The sequence below is a fragment of the Stigmatopora argus genome, chromosome 11 (assembly GCF_051989625.1).
Source record: "Stigmatopora argus isolate UIUO_Sarg chromosome 11, RoL_Sarg_1.0, whole genome shotgun sequence".
In the NCBI taxonomy this organism is placed as follows: Eukaryota; Metazoa; Chordata; class Actinopteri; order Syngnathiformes; family Syngnathidae; genus Stigmatopora; species Stigmatopora argus.
This window is the reverse complement of record NC_135397.1, coordinates 4828566-4844106: the sequence shown is the minus strand read 5'-3', so window position 1 is coordinate 4844106 and position 15541 is coordinate 4828566. Positions and strand designations below refer to the sequence as shown.

Here is a 15541-nt window from a genome sequence, read left to right as displayed (position 1 = left end):
CTGTGAATTTAAAAGTTCTTAGTGGTAAAAGCGAAGTTGGCCTTGTAATGCAGCAATGAATACTGATGAACTCTCAAATGCCAGGCAGGTCAGTGAATAACTGCAGTACTGAGATCAAGGGGCCGGTTTGTGGGTTTTCTTAAGGTAGTCAGTTTTCCTGACAACCATGTTTCCTCAGACCTCAGCAGAACCAACTTATTTTTTCTCCATTTATGAAAAGATTAAGAAATCTAGAAACAGCCTCCTTGTTGTGGTGATTACAGATGATCACTTGTTGCTATGGTTACAATCCCAAGCATCTCCTAAATTTGTTGGTTTAGTACATTGAACAAGCGTCGAATTTCTGGATGAAGACAATCCACTGTCTCAGGCAGAGATGTTGGAGCTAAGGCAGCAAAAATTGAGCTGAGCCTTAACATTAATTCTGTGTGCTACATTGTCCTGGCAGCTCTTTTGTTCTCTGAACTTCACCCATGCATGCACTCTTGTCTTTTGAAGCAGAGGGACATTTTGATAGCTAGGCAGACACCAATGTACAGAGGTTTAAAACAATAGAGCATTGTTTTGGAATCACTCAGATCTTGGTCATTTATTTCAGTGTTGAGAAAGTTTCAGCCATATAAAATAAGACTAGATTTTCCAGCTGTAGTTATTTGTGTAAAAATTATTTGTGCTTGACTGTTGGCAGTCATTATATTGTAATTGTAGAAAATCTGGAGGTTAATTGACTAGGTAGACAGTTTAGATTAGGGGGAAATAGTCTTTGGGCGTAATGTTATTGAATGTAAAAATCAATTGGCTTCAAATTGAGCTGCAAGGAAACCCATTTTGATTAATAATTTAGATTTACAATGTCAGTTTTTTTCTTGACGGGTGCCGGGTATCGAAATAGAGTATCAATTTGGCGTCACTAAATCTTGTTTTCATTATTTTAGTTCGCGAATTGCATTCTGATTATTGAAAACAGAATTGATTATGCGGTATAGGATAGGTCAAATAAATGCTTTGGGGCATTGGTGAACCTTTGTTCTAGCACCGTTGTGTAAATAAAAGTAAGATGGAGAGCAAAAAGCAGGTCTCAGTTGAGCATGGTTTTGCCCTGATGAGTGCAACCACCCCAATCGTGCAAGGCTATCTCTGCCCTGTGTGACTCCACACTGAGGCACTTGCGAGTCCAGCAGAACTCTAACCTCGATGGATTGGGTGGTGATTATCCGTGATTGATTTGCCACCAAACGCGCGCAGACATCACAACATTCATCTCTGCGCTGTAACCCAGATTAACCTCTTATCCGTGACATCACTGTCCAGTTCACGGCCTCTCATTTACATTTACAGAGTCATTATGCATGGCAATGCACCTCAGGGCATCCTCTTCAACATGATCAAGTTATTTATTTTCTGCTATCATTTCACAAGAATCAATTAGCTACGCAAAAGTGCCTTTCAAAATGTCATTTCGCAGTCAGAAAGTTCCACTCAAAACCAATTAATATGGCATTTTTTGATGGTTATAGATCTGTTTCTATAGTATTCTACGCCCCTAAAAGTAATTTTCATAAAATGTTGTACTCTGGTGGCAATCGGGGCTCTAAAGAAACTATTTGACTTTGGAAAGTGGTGTTGATACAGGAATGTTGAAACGACTTCAATTTAAAAAAATGAATTTGTTCATAACTAATGTGTATTACTGCTACACAAAGATCTTAAATCAATATGAATTAATAGAAATTTATTTTGGTTTTAATTGGCAGGACTACATGCAAAGTGAGAATGAGGATCCAGGATTTTTTCCAATATATTATTTATTCAGGAATATTAATGAAAACATTCATATGCAGGAAGCAGATATCTGTGAAAGTGTAACATTTGGTGCTTATCCAAATTAGGATTATTGAGCCCTGGCTGTTGTCTGTGCCCTGATGAGTGTTATTCTATTCTTCTTCTTGAGCGCTTTGAAATAGATACTATTGCCATTTGGATATTTTAAAAGCGATCTAGAACTCTTTTGACATACAACTCAATCCACTTGCAATGCTCTTTATTGAGGGAAGCCATAATGCTAGTTAAGCTACTTAAGATGCTTTTAGGCAGTTGCATTATTAAACCTTTCCATTTCTCAGAGTATAGTAATGGCTTAGTTCTCCCATCTCTAAAATGGCATTGTCCTCCCACAAGGAAGACTGAGTATATCATTTTTTTAACTTAAATTATTATAACTAAGTAGCTATTAATTAGTTGATCCAGCTACACTAGGCTCAAAAAAATGGAAATTTGCATGCAACCCCACCTTTACTTGTGCTGACATTAAATGTTGCATTAAATAATAAACGTTCAATAAAATGAATGCATGTTCAATATATTGTATAGTATATTTGTACACTAAATATGTTTAAAAAGGGTTAAAATACAAAACGTTTTTACTATTAACTACTTTTGCATTGTTGGCAATGGGTTCATAATGACTTGATAATCATTTCTTCAATGACGCAGTCATTCTAACAATTTTGAAACTTGGGTTTAAATTGGGTGTTCAGATGGTGTACTTCAAAAGGGTTGATCCTTTTTCATAAATAAAAATACATTCAAATTAGATTATCAGTGAACAGTAGGCTGCATGACAAAACATTCCCTATTTAAACTTTGCACTGTTTTTTATTTTATCTTGGAAGGAAACACTTGACATATGGCGATGTGTCGTGAATGTTTTTGTTTAAATTTGTTCAATTTGTTCAGGCAAGAAGAACTCTCAGAATATTCACCATCTATTGAAAATCACGTTTCATTTTTAGGTAAAAAAGAGAAATGTGAGTGCCTGCAGAGAATGACTTGTCACAAGGTCCAGCAGGAGGACTTCATTGTGATCAAAAAAGGAATTAGATCATGTCAAAAAATCCTAATTATTTCACCTTCCTCCTGTCAAGACTCACCGCCTCATTTATCAGCTGCCACACGTCATCTGGCCTCTTTGATTTTAAGCAAGCCCTCATCTCGGCCTTTTTCAGATTTTCTTATAGATTAGTCCAAAAAATAATGACTACTCTGATGACATGCCATCTTTTCATCATTACGCTCACAGAGAAAAAAAAATAGGCTTGAATCTTTAAGTCTATTCTATAATTCCTAATTATAATGAGGTCTGTTTGCTCAGTGTCATATTTGTCTGAAATGTTTACCTTCAGCTCCATGCGGAAGCCAGGAAAAAGAGACCGCGGTGCTTGTCATGGGAAGAGACGGATGTTCAGAAAGCATACATTGAGGGCACGTTGCCTTTTATCTAGTAATGCTTCCTGGCTGATGTTAGAGCATCTCTTTGACATCAGAGGATAGCAATTGAAAAAAAAATACCTCCAGAGATTAAACAGACAAAGTTAATCAGAAAACAACCAAAAGACGTATATTGAGATGCAAAAATCCTTCATGCTAGAGCTGATTATTCTTCCGTCCCCCTTTTTTTTGCTGTTACACCTCTTCCCTGAAGCAAACATGTATATCTCCCCCTGGACTTCAATTGTCAGCTCAAGCAGAGAATTCCGAGGCGACGGGGTGAGTAAGAGGGAGGGCATATACGAGCGCAAAGTAAAAAATAAAAAAAAATTGTGACAGAATCCAACATAAGGATGAACGCAGAGTAGCAGCACCACGGGGACTAACAACCATGTCCTCAATGTTGAAAAATGGAAAGTAAAAAGATGGGTCAGTCTTGACACAATAAATACTACTTGTGGACAGATGAATAATGGTAGGGGCTTCCAGTTCTTTGTTTTCAAAGGACGTTTGTTGCTTCTGCGAAGTGAATCATTGACCTATATGGCTGTCAACTACTCAATCATGTTCTAGAATGGGTACATTTTTTTATTTGTTTTGTTCTTAGGGGTCATCATGCAAAGGAATTTGTCGTTTTGAGTGCCCAAACCATATGTTTGTATCACTTTTTTTTGTTTCTAACAGCGGTGGTCCATGCATTTTCTAGTGACGCCTTCAGCGAATCAATCCAACCCTCATTTTATGGCTCTAAAACCTCTACTGCAGTTACAGCTGGGACACATAAAAATAATCAATAATAACCTCATACAATTGAAATATTCTGTTAATGATGTCCAGCTTTTTTTTCTTGAAAAGTCCATCTTGAAAATGGCTTTAAATCAACCCAACAATATATTTGCTTGTGCAGCTCGCTCCAGATTGGTAGTTCTGGCTAATCCACTCTATCACTAGCCAATCATAGCTGGTGAAAGCGATGACGTATCCCTACGCCTGCGAGAAAGCAATGACGTATCCCTACACCTGCGACAAGGCATTGTGGTGTTGCCAACTCGAAATCTGATTGGTTAAAGCAACAGTCTTATCAACGCTTGTTTAATGCAGCAGAGCCTGCAGAACTGATTGTGAAGGCCTTGATGCAGATTTCTGACCCTGGCAACAAATAATGGCTGTAATGTGATTGGTTAAATGCTTCAATATGAAAACACACATCTGGAAGTAGTGCAACCAGGGGGAAAAGCAATGAAAGGAAGCTAACAGACAATTTGGAATTATTTAATAAGTATTGATGGACAAAATATAATATGATTCAGATATTTTCTTAGGCCAGCAAAGAAGGCCTTGAAGGCCCTGACGGCCCGCCACTGGTTTCTAACCACCCCCATGTTTTCTTCTTCATGTGGCCGTACAGGCAAAGTCACACACACCAACTTTGGGGATGAGAAAGCATTGAAAAAGAATTTATGCTGGCCAGCTTTTAAAGTTAGCTGAGTTATATCCTTTACAGTGTAAAAAAAAAGTTAAATCCCGTGTGTAAGAACTAAAAGGAATGTAATTCCAGACTAACTTTTCACCTCGTCCTGCTCAACAATCCTCTGTCAAACAGAAGTTAAAATCCATAGGGTTCGTCTTGCCCTGGTAAAAAAAAATTGGATACAATCGGCGAGTTCACGTTAACTTTATTTTTCCCTGAATTTGAATATGTTACAGAGCTGTGCTTTTAAAGAGCACTTTTTCTTGGTGATATTTGCGGTTGTGATAGTTCACCAAGAGAGGACGAGTCATACAGGAAATGGTGGATTATCTGAACATGATTTCCCTTTTGCATCCCGTTCTGATAATATGTCACAGTTAAGAGTCTCACTGTCTCAGTTTATGATGAGAAAGACCTCCAAGTCAGCTTATAACAGGCATTATCTGACTCCAGTATTAAGCTAAGCGTAGCCTATCTGTGACAAAAAGATGGGGGATTTTCGAAATGCCCGTCTTATCCGGAAGGAATTGTTGAGCGCTGTCATATCAGTAGCCATGCAGGCTGGAAACAACAAGCTCAGCTTTTGCACCAATTCCTCTCATCCATTTCCATTCTTTCTCACTCGCATCACTTTATCACACATGGCAGGAGTACTACAAAGACATACTGAACTGCGTCTCAACGGCTTGCACCTATTTGTCCAGATTCTTCAAGCCTGTGCCAGATTTTTCAAAGCGCTTTGACTCGGTCATCGGCGACAGGATGAAATCAAAGTAGTCAAGGTTGCTCATACTGCCTCTTGGTTGCCTTTTGACCTCTTCCCCTTGATGGAATCCAAGGTTATTAGTGGTTTCGTCACGACGGCATAGTGCTTGCGCTTTCGTTTACACAAAGACACGTACATTCTCACATCTTCTTAGGGAATTGTGCAGGATTAATGCGCATCCTCCTTCCTTCACCTTGCCGTAGATCCTGAGCTTCTGTTTGGGTGTTAGCTCTGTAGTTCCCTGTCGGCCCCCCGCTGTACTTCTACACTGTAGACTCTCCCACTGTGGTAGGATGTAAATGAGTCTGGAAATTTAGTAGGATGTTCAACTTGTGATGCAGCTTGGTGCCGTTGCAGGATCAAGTCTGGATTCACGAAAATGTACAAGTATGATTTCCAAAAGGTTCAACAAAGAAAAAACAAAGAAGCATTTGCTGTGACAGTGATACTTCTGGAGATACCATTTGACCTAATTTTAGCTTTCTTAGAAGCCTGTCAAAGATAGATAGGAACTGGCAGATGTGGGTGCAATCTCTTTGGTTGATAATATGATGACAAATAATGAGACATGGTATTATTTCCCAACTTTTTCAGCTGAGGAGCAGACGTTTGGTGGCACGTTCCTTCACGTGTTCCTCCAGGATGGAAATCCTGTGGCTGAGCTTGGATGTGGTGGTAAACATGTTCTCAATGTGGCGGCCAGCCAGTCCATCAACAATAACAAATGGACGCCAATGACAATTCGGTAAGAATCATTTTTCGATTACAGTACACTCCAATGCTAACTTCATATTTAAGAAAACGCTACTTAAATTTTCAGATTTTCCTTAATGTTATTTTAAGTATTTGTAACTGACCTTATCCTTAACTTGAAGAGTTAGAAATATAAATAAAATCTTTTCTGCTAATTTAAATGGTCCACATAGACAAAAAAAAACTATTTGCAGTATACAGGGCTGAAAATGAACTTGTTTTGTTATTTCCTTTTGCCGGTGCATTTTTACGCGATCAGCTAGGTAAAATATGTTCCCTTTTGCAAACAAGGGCAGCACCAGTGCGAACGGATTACGAGGGAAATGTTTTCAATGAGACAGCAGATTTGTTTCACCATGTGTATCCATGTAAAATTACATGTTTAATCCAGATAAAAGTGATCACACTGTTTGAGTCTGAGCTTTTGGAAAAGAGTGAGCCTCTGCTGCTGAGCCCTGCCTCCCTTTTAGCCTTAAATTGTGGAGCAGTTCAATTCATATGCAAATGAGGACATGGCATCATGTGGTTAGGTTTGAACAGTGACAACCTGCTTTTCCAACACTGGGGTTGTCCTCATTGAATCAATTTGCTTTTTATACAGATCAGGTCATACTCTTGGCTGTAAATTTACAAATGACACATTGCTCATTCTCATTCAGTCTTGCCTTTGCCTTTTTGTATTTAAAATGTTCACTATTTGGTCATTTTCTGCACATGTCATTTTGTCAATTGCCAGATCCATAGAGCCATATTCTGATCCGTGTGATGGTTAATACACCATTGAGAAAAAATTGATATTCGCTATAAATATCATAACTAAAATGCATACTCACGGCCCCTTTTTGGTCAGCAAAATATTTGTTCAATCTCTCTACATACCTTTTGATAGCTTATTGATAGTGTCTTATATGGTGCGGATGGGCAGTGTAAATTATCCATTTTTATTGCATTAGGTTTTACCTTCACACGACGCGTACTTGCATATTACCACCACGGGGGAGGTCAATTAGATAGCGAGGCAGTACAAGTTCTTGAGAATACTCTTGACTATGGGCGGAATGGAATGCTAATATGGATGTTAATTTTTGTGACTTTAATACATGTGCAAGAGCTTGGAGATGTTCTACCAGGCAGTTGTAGCAAATGTTATCTTCTTTGCTCTTGCCCCATATTTAAATTTAGTCCAATTAGCTGCATATTAATGACTTTCACTGTGCCTCCAAAGCATGTTGAAATTGATTTTTTTTCATTTGACTCTCACTTTAACTAAACCAATTCATCATTGAACAGCTCTTACACCGAACATAAAATGAAGTAATAATCAAAATATAGTTATCTTTATTGTTCAACAATAGAAATTCACTTTGCAAAACCCCCCAAAAATATTCTCATTAGTATTTTGTAGTAAATCCTTGGTTTTCACTTTTATAGTACTTTTCTGCCTTTGAGTTACTCAAAGTGCTTTAGCAATATACTACTTCACCTTGAACAATAAGCTGAAGTGTATTTAGCATTGTGTAAAAGGACACTTGGACATTGTCACAAGGGCCGAGGGTCAAATCTTAACCTTTGAGTTCAGACACGATCACTACAACATGAGCCAGGCTACACTGACGGGCTAATTTGTGTATTTATTTGAAAACACGCGCATTGCGTAACCAATGTTTCCCAACCTTGTTTGAGCCTCGGCACACTTTTTGCATTGAAAACATCTCAAGGGACACCACCATCTGAAAATATTTTAATTTAATACTATGTCGCCAATATTAACAATAGTCATTCTCATCATAGTTTTATCAGCAGGAATCACAGAAACCTCCAAAATTATTCCAAACACTTTTTTTTTTACACTGACCTAATGTCACCAAAAGTTGATGTCTGTGGACCCCGAACAACTTCCGGTTCGCGTGATTCAAAACTAAATAATGTTTTTAATCACATAATTTTGTGACTTTTCTCCAAATATTACTTAAATCTTCTAATATTATGCGGCAAAAAAATGTGTTTACACAAACTTCCGGTTCATGTTAGAGAAAAATAAGCAACAAAATGACCGTTTCACAATTTGAATATTGTAATAATATAATCTATAATGTAACGCTCATCATATTTAGATTTTAACCTTGTAATACTTCCATTTTCATCTCATTATATTCATATTATTTTTTCTCTCAAAATATTACATTGCATGACTTTCCCACGGCACACGGGTTGGAAAACATTGGCGTAACCCACCGTGGTGAATCTAGTTTGCTTTCTCTTCTTATTGGTAGGTGACAAATGTGTATGGCATTGAAAGAATCTATTCTAGTGTTTAGATGAGAATGTACTGCAAAGAAAAAGTTTCTTGCCTTTCTTAGCTGTTTATCCATGCTGGGCTGTTATGCACTGCAGTTTTTATAATGACATAATTGCTCCCACAAGTAGTTGGAAGGATGAGTGCAAATCAACACATTAACCAACGTGGAGGGTCTATTTAAATGACATTAAAAGCCCTCTGGTGGGTGATCTACACAGCTGCTGCACCTGCTCTGAGCTTAGCAATCTTACTTCTCTTCTAGTGACACAGTTTTGGGGGGCGAAAATGTATTTCCTAAAGTTTCTTCTTCTTTTTTGTTATTTCTTTTCTTTTTGTTCTGACCAAAATCTCGTTAACAATTCTCCTTCTTCTGCCAGGCATTTGACAGTGTTGTCTGGCTACCACACTTGAATAAATCATGTTCCTTTCTTTTTGTTTTATACATGCAGAAGAGGTTTGCATTCAGTGTGTTCTTGCTGTGTGTTTATGTACATCCACTGGCAATAGAAAACTCGGAATGGAATAATGCACAGGTACATTATATGTGGAACACTGGGGAATACATAATGAACAGACATGCAGGTGATTTGAAATAAATGGGATGCTCTAATATTGACATGATTTTGCTCTTTCTGAAACGTCATTTGCATTTTGCCAGATTTTTTTAGGAGTTGGTTGACTATTTTAACACTTGGAAAACTCCATTCTACATTAGCTGTAGAATTTTGAAAGGGAAAATTTTCGACGGCTAATTCTGCAAAATCACCTCCTTGTCACAGGATACGAAACTTCAGGTTCCTGGAAAATGCCATTAGTTTAAACGCTTGCCATTTCTTTTCTCTCCTCTTGTCATTTCAGAGAATGGAAGTCACATTACTGTCTATCATTAGCATTTTTGTACTCAATTTGCTTTCTGGCTCCTTGTGTATTAGTCATATCTAAATCCGACAAAATGTTCATTAAACGTATAAATGCGAATCCTTTCTGAGAATTCTCTCGAATCCACATAAACGTTCGTATTCTCCAGACCACATTAAGCGATAGACCTGCGATTTAGTAGCAACTTATGCATGGTCATTTATTGACCTCTCCAGCTCCCACATAACTTTGGACGGGTTAAGAATTATAGCAAATGAATAGCTAGATGGATCGTACCAAATGTGCACCCACCACAATCCCGAAAGCAGCGACATAAACCAACCCCACAACAACCCCAGATTATAGGAAAGTCATAACTAAAGTAATCACTACTGTAATTAGTGTCTGAGTGAATAATGGGCAGATCTTTCATTTAGCAATGTGGAGTTTTAATTAGAAAAGGACAATTGATTACCTTTTCTGGCTCCATCAACTGGCAGAAGCCATCCTTTGATTCTCCAAATGGCTTTTTATCACTTGATGATTCCTCAAGGAGTAGTATTTATTTTAGCAGACATCATGCTAAGTAGTTGTGTTCATAAGTTTAAATACTGCGGATTTGAATGAGATATCTCATTATTTTCTTTATTATACTCTGTGGGATCTCGCTGATTTGGTCTTGGTACTGGATATATTGTAGATGGGATTTGAATATGTAGATTGGTATTCTTTTTGTAAGATGTAGATAGTTATTATACTTTTTATAGGTTTGCTGTGTCTATTAGTGTTTCCATTCAAATCTTTTTGAAAACAAATCAACGTGTTTTTTGCTGAAAGACTCAAAAGAAAGATTGATTAAAACAAAACAAAAATGAAAGGTTGACAGCATCCTAAAAGTTTGGGATTTCTTTGGGTGTTGAAATTATTTTGGGGGAAAAAAGTCTTCTGTTTAAAACACCAATGCAAATAGTGGGTGGTAATGATGAAGACTTTTCCTATTCTGTTTTTGTGCATCCTGTAAAATTCAATAGAGGAGCCGCAGTAGCTTCTCATCATTCTTCACCAACACGATTTCTAGCACGTCTGTCTACTTTATTGTAGGGACTGAAGTACTAACCACACACAGTCACACACTGTGCAAATACAAATACAAAAGCAGGTGCTGAGGTGGACGAATCAAATCGAGTGATGGCACCACAACTGTCACTAATTCAGTGAAGAATTTAGTGCAAACATCTCCACTTCACTGAAGTCAATAGAAATATCAATAATCTGGAAGCACTTGTGTACACGATCATTAAATAGATGCAAACTGCTGGTTTTATCTTACAAGCGGGAATGTAACAGGTGTGTGCTCTCTTCCATGTACATTTATTGCATGTGACCTATTTCCCTTCCTGCTCGCAGGTATGAATCTCCACTGAGCAAACTCACTCTTCCCACAGACAGACTGGGGTGCTAAGTGAGCTGAAAATGATGAATTCGGGAATAATGGTGTGCCTTTGTAAGGTTATGAAATATGATTAGAATAATAAGACTTCATCAACTGCTGAGAAGTGTTGCAAAGACGTGGTGCACAATGCTTTACTGCCATCTGTCGCCAAAGCTTTCAGATGTTTTATGCAATACTAACATTTTAATGATCCAACCTCGTCATTAATTATCTGCGGGGCACCGTGAAGGAGCCTTCCTTGTTCAAAAGGACTGTTAGGAGAAAAACCTTTGCTCGTACTTCTGTCTCAATGTGCGGTGCTGCAAATACTCAAATGCTATCCTCTGAAAACAGCTTTTATTTTGACTCAAAGGGGCTCGGTTCGCTAAATTAGTCACGTAGCAGAGTCTAAATGAGGATGTCTAAGATGACAAAAAACAAGAACCTATGATTAGAGCGTTAGCCAGATGAAGTCATGAATAAATAATGACTGAGTGTAAATAATCACTGCCATATTGTGGTCGTGTGTACTTAGAGAAAATGAAATATTCATACATGTATTTGTTTGTTTACCTCAAGTGGCACCACTGTCGGTCCTGCGAGACTGAACACTGAATGGTGCACAAGGGAGGAATTTACACGCAGCCTTTTTCGCCTCTCTTTGTGTGAGTAATCGAGTCTTTGTCAGTGTGTGATTGTATTTCTACAGTCATGGTCCACAACACTAAGAACAACTGCCTGATACAATAAGATCCAATACAAGAGCTGGAACAACAATTCTATTTTTGCAAAGATTAGAATGTTCAGTTACCCGAAAGGTACTGTTCTTGTCTGCAGTGTCCTTCTACTTCCTCACTACTTTTTGACCAATTCTTTCAGAACATTTTTTTCCTGAGCACATTTTACATGTATTATTGACATTATGCTAGGATTATTTCTTCATTATTATTATGACTATAATCAGTGTGGATATGGCTGCAAAGACCCCGATGCAAATCTATATGATAACTCATTGATCCATGCGCGGTGAAGTTATTCACACCTAATTTCACATACAGAAGAAATAAAATGAGGCCTTTTATTTCTATCAAGACAAAATGTTCTACACAATTGTATCAAAGTCACTAGTTAATGCAGGTGTACCTTATGCTGTGCATGATTGCACGGTGTAGTAGCAAAGATGATAATTATGATGATGATGACAATAGAGCTGGCAAGCACCTGCGGCAGAATAATTCTCCTTTTTTTTACGTGGCTAGTAGATGACGTAAAAAAGTCATCTTCATGAATAGTCATGTGTGCCTCAGAGCAAATCCAGCAGATGAGCGAGTTGAAACATCCTGTATGCTCACGAGAGCTCCTGAAGTCGTATCATCATGTTTGCACAGTGAACCTGCTCTTTGGGTCTCGCGGGGAACGTCTTCGCGGCATTAGCAGAACCAATCAAAGAAAGATACTATTATAAAATGCTCAAATGAGATATCCCATGTGCCTCACATGGTGTTAAAAATCTTCAGGTGCCTCTTCAAAGTGTGAAATGAGCTTGACTTTGAAAAGTTTTTTCGGTGCTTGAAATTGCAAATGTTTCTATCATAAGATATAACTGTCTCATTGAATGGTTTACTGGTAAAATAATAACATGGAAATTATGTGGATTTTCCATTTATCACATAGCTGTTTATTTTATTTTTATCACCATTTTCAATTAATTTTATGACTATTTAAAAAAAAAAAATGTCAGCCTAGAAAAACAAAATGTAAAACCTCGCTACCATGTATATTCTGTCCTCGCATACCTTTCCCAGAATGCAATTATTTCACCTTTAAGAAGTGACGTACGAACGTTGGTAGTATTTAGGTCCTCTGTTAAATTTGTTCCAATGAGTGATTCCTCCATGACCGCACTGGGCAAAAGACTGTTTGGAGTCCATTGTAAATGTTATTGTTCATTCCCAAAAATGACAGCAATCTTACTTGCGGAGTGTTTTGAACTTAGGATAAAAATGTTAGTTTTCCACATTAACACTTAGGCCCGAGCTGCCGTATCTAGCCTATGCGCATAGCCGATAAAGCCTGCTCAGATGAATGGCAAACCATCTTCAAGACAACCAGATCAGTCCAGTTATAATCGATTAAGTGTACTTGGAAGGCATCCCAGTGTGATCGTAAGGAGTGCATTAAGGGATAATTAAAGGTTTCCTGTGTGAACAACTTCACCAATGGCAGACTTTTGGTTCCGATTTATTTATGGAGTAAACAAATACTCATGTGTAAAGACACTTATCTAATAGTAGTTAGTGCATCTGCCTCACAGGTTTTTTTATTGATTTATTTGATAAGAGACAGCACATATTAATGAACATATCTATATTAATGTTAATGAACATACGTAAATATGTAAGATTGTAGCTGTGGGCTAATTTCCACCTTTAGTCCCTTGTGTAGGTACAATATAAACGATGACACTCACTAGACACTTACACACACGTAGCACAATTTTAGACAGTATCGTGATCGCAATTTTGTTCGTCTAACAGCCAGGCTTTAAGATGTATGGCACATGTGTCAAAGTGGCGGCCCGGGGGCCAAATCTGGCCCACCGCATCATTTTGTGTGGCCCGGGAAAGTAAATCATGAGTCCCGACTTACTGTTTTAGGATCAAATTAAAATGAAGAGTATAGATGTATATTAAATGTCCTGATTTTCCCCCTTTTAAATCAATAGTTGTAATTTTTAAATCATTTTTTGGTAGATTTGGTAGACTAAGGTGGAATCTGCATATTTAACAATATTGATAGAACCTTCATCGCAGGTTTTTCCTCATTTTTAGGCAATACGCATGGTATCTTATAATTGCTATGATATGCTCGGATGACTTTACATCAGCCCTCATCATTAGTGTTGTGATAACTTGAGATGTGTAGGACTCCCTGGATTTATGCATGCTTGCATAGATTATCGAGTTGGGCGATCGGGGGTTGCCATGGAAATTAAAGACATGCAGTTTGCTTTTTGCAAGTTCAATTTTTTTTATCAAATGTTTTATGCATGTTAAATAACTTATACTTAAATTATGAAAGACAAATTATGTACTTGTTAGCAAACAAAGTAAAAATAAATAGAGCGAAACAATTGCACATTTTTCCCGTGCAGGAGGGTTTTAGGAATGTGTGAGGCGTAGCTTGTAGAGTCTCATACATAATGCACAGCCCCTTATTGCATATTATGTACAAATGATGTATTGGAGAGCGGGAATCACTTGACTTTGCCAAAGCTGCCTTATGACACAAGTAGACCAGCTACTTAACATTGTGACTGCAACATTAATGACTGGTACAAATGTACATTTCCCTCGAGAGGCCAAGAGAGGGTCGAACTAGAAAACGGACCTCAAACTCATTAGCTCTATAATGTATATCTCCTTTGTGCCCCCATTTTTTTTTCATCATTAATTAATCTTGAAGAACATAATGAGCATTGTGCTGATCTTTTATTGCGTGGTAAATAACACATTTTGTTTAGAACATGATGAGTTTGTATAAGTACATCTTAATGTGATTCCAGCACTGGAGATGAAAGTTTTTTTTTTTTTTTGCGTCGATTAAAATAAAGCTATGAAAATAGTAGTAAACTTTGATTTGCCCTGCCTTTGGGTTTTGGTTACGACTTGGACTCCAAATGAACTAGCAATGACTAAAGTTTGCCGTGAACTTGTGTGTACATAGCAAGTTTATAGTGTCGTCTCAACGGTGACATTAGACGCTGCATTACTGCCTCTACTTTGTCTTCTGTATTTTCATGCTGGATTTTATTGTGCGATATCATTGGGAGCGCATTGTCTGACGAGCGCATTTTTCATTAACTGTCTCCTTTTTTTTTTCTCTTTCTCTCTTCAGATACAATCTGCCCAACGGCAAACAAGTCGGGTCATGTATGATTGAAATAGCGGTAGATAATGGCCCGGCCCAGCTTCTCCAGGAGCCCGTGTCACAACCGATGACAGAGGTAACATGACCTCTTTCTATCTCTTCGACAACCACTTAGGTGTTTTTAGTCTTTGACCTCATCATTGTGTGTTGTTATATTTAAAAGACAAAGCAAGCTGGACAGCATTTGCCATGTATTACTTAGAAAGCACTATTTGACAGTTACATGATTATACAGTAAAGTAGCGTCTTGATATTTGACCATTTGAAATTATGCATATTTTGTGCAAAGATGTACTCTGAAGTTCCAATGAACATGACATCACTAGCTTAATAGAGAACAACATATTTGTGAAATTTATGTGCCTTTTTCCTTGCGCGGTGGGTGGGTGTCTGTGTTTTTGCCAATATTTTTCTCTGAAAACAAGTTTCACTCCAGTGTTTCACTTTTATGATGATCAAAGATATACTTATATTTTTCACTTCTACAACTATACACTTCCCAGCAGTATTATTATGCACCAGTGCATCTTAAAACATTAATTCACAACATTATGAGATGGTCCTCTCCAGAAAAACATCTCAACAAAAACAACAATGAATCACACTTAACTAATTGATTGTTAATTTTATATATCAATGACATTCCCATTACCATCATATGAATGTTTAAAGCTGGAATTAGAAAATTAGTTTTATCTCTGTTTTTCTTTTGACCCTTTCGACAAGATTATGAATATGGCTATATTTTTAATTATTCAAAAGCAT

The 15541-nt window shown here is 37.5% G+C and overlaps 1 protein-coding gene across 5 annotated transcripts in view; it reads left to right on the top strand.

Moving 5' to 3' along the window:
* Positions 1–15541, top strand: part of eys (eyes shut homolog) — a 201395-nt gene that overhangs the window by 162541 nt on the left and 23313 nt on the right. For all 5 annotated transcript variants that reach the window (XM_077612551.1, XM_077612553.1, XM_077612552.1 and 2 more), the window contains 2 exons: positions 6099–6249; positions 14744–14852. In XM_077612551.1, coding sequence (XP_077468677.1) covers positions 6099–6249; positions 14744–14852 — 260 coding nt within the window. The remainder of the gene's footprint in view (positions 1–6098; positions 6250–14743; positions 14853–15541) is intronic.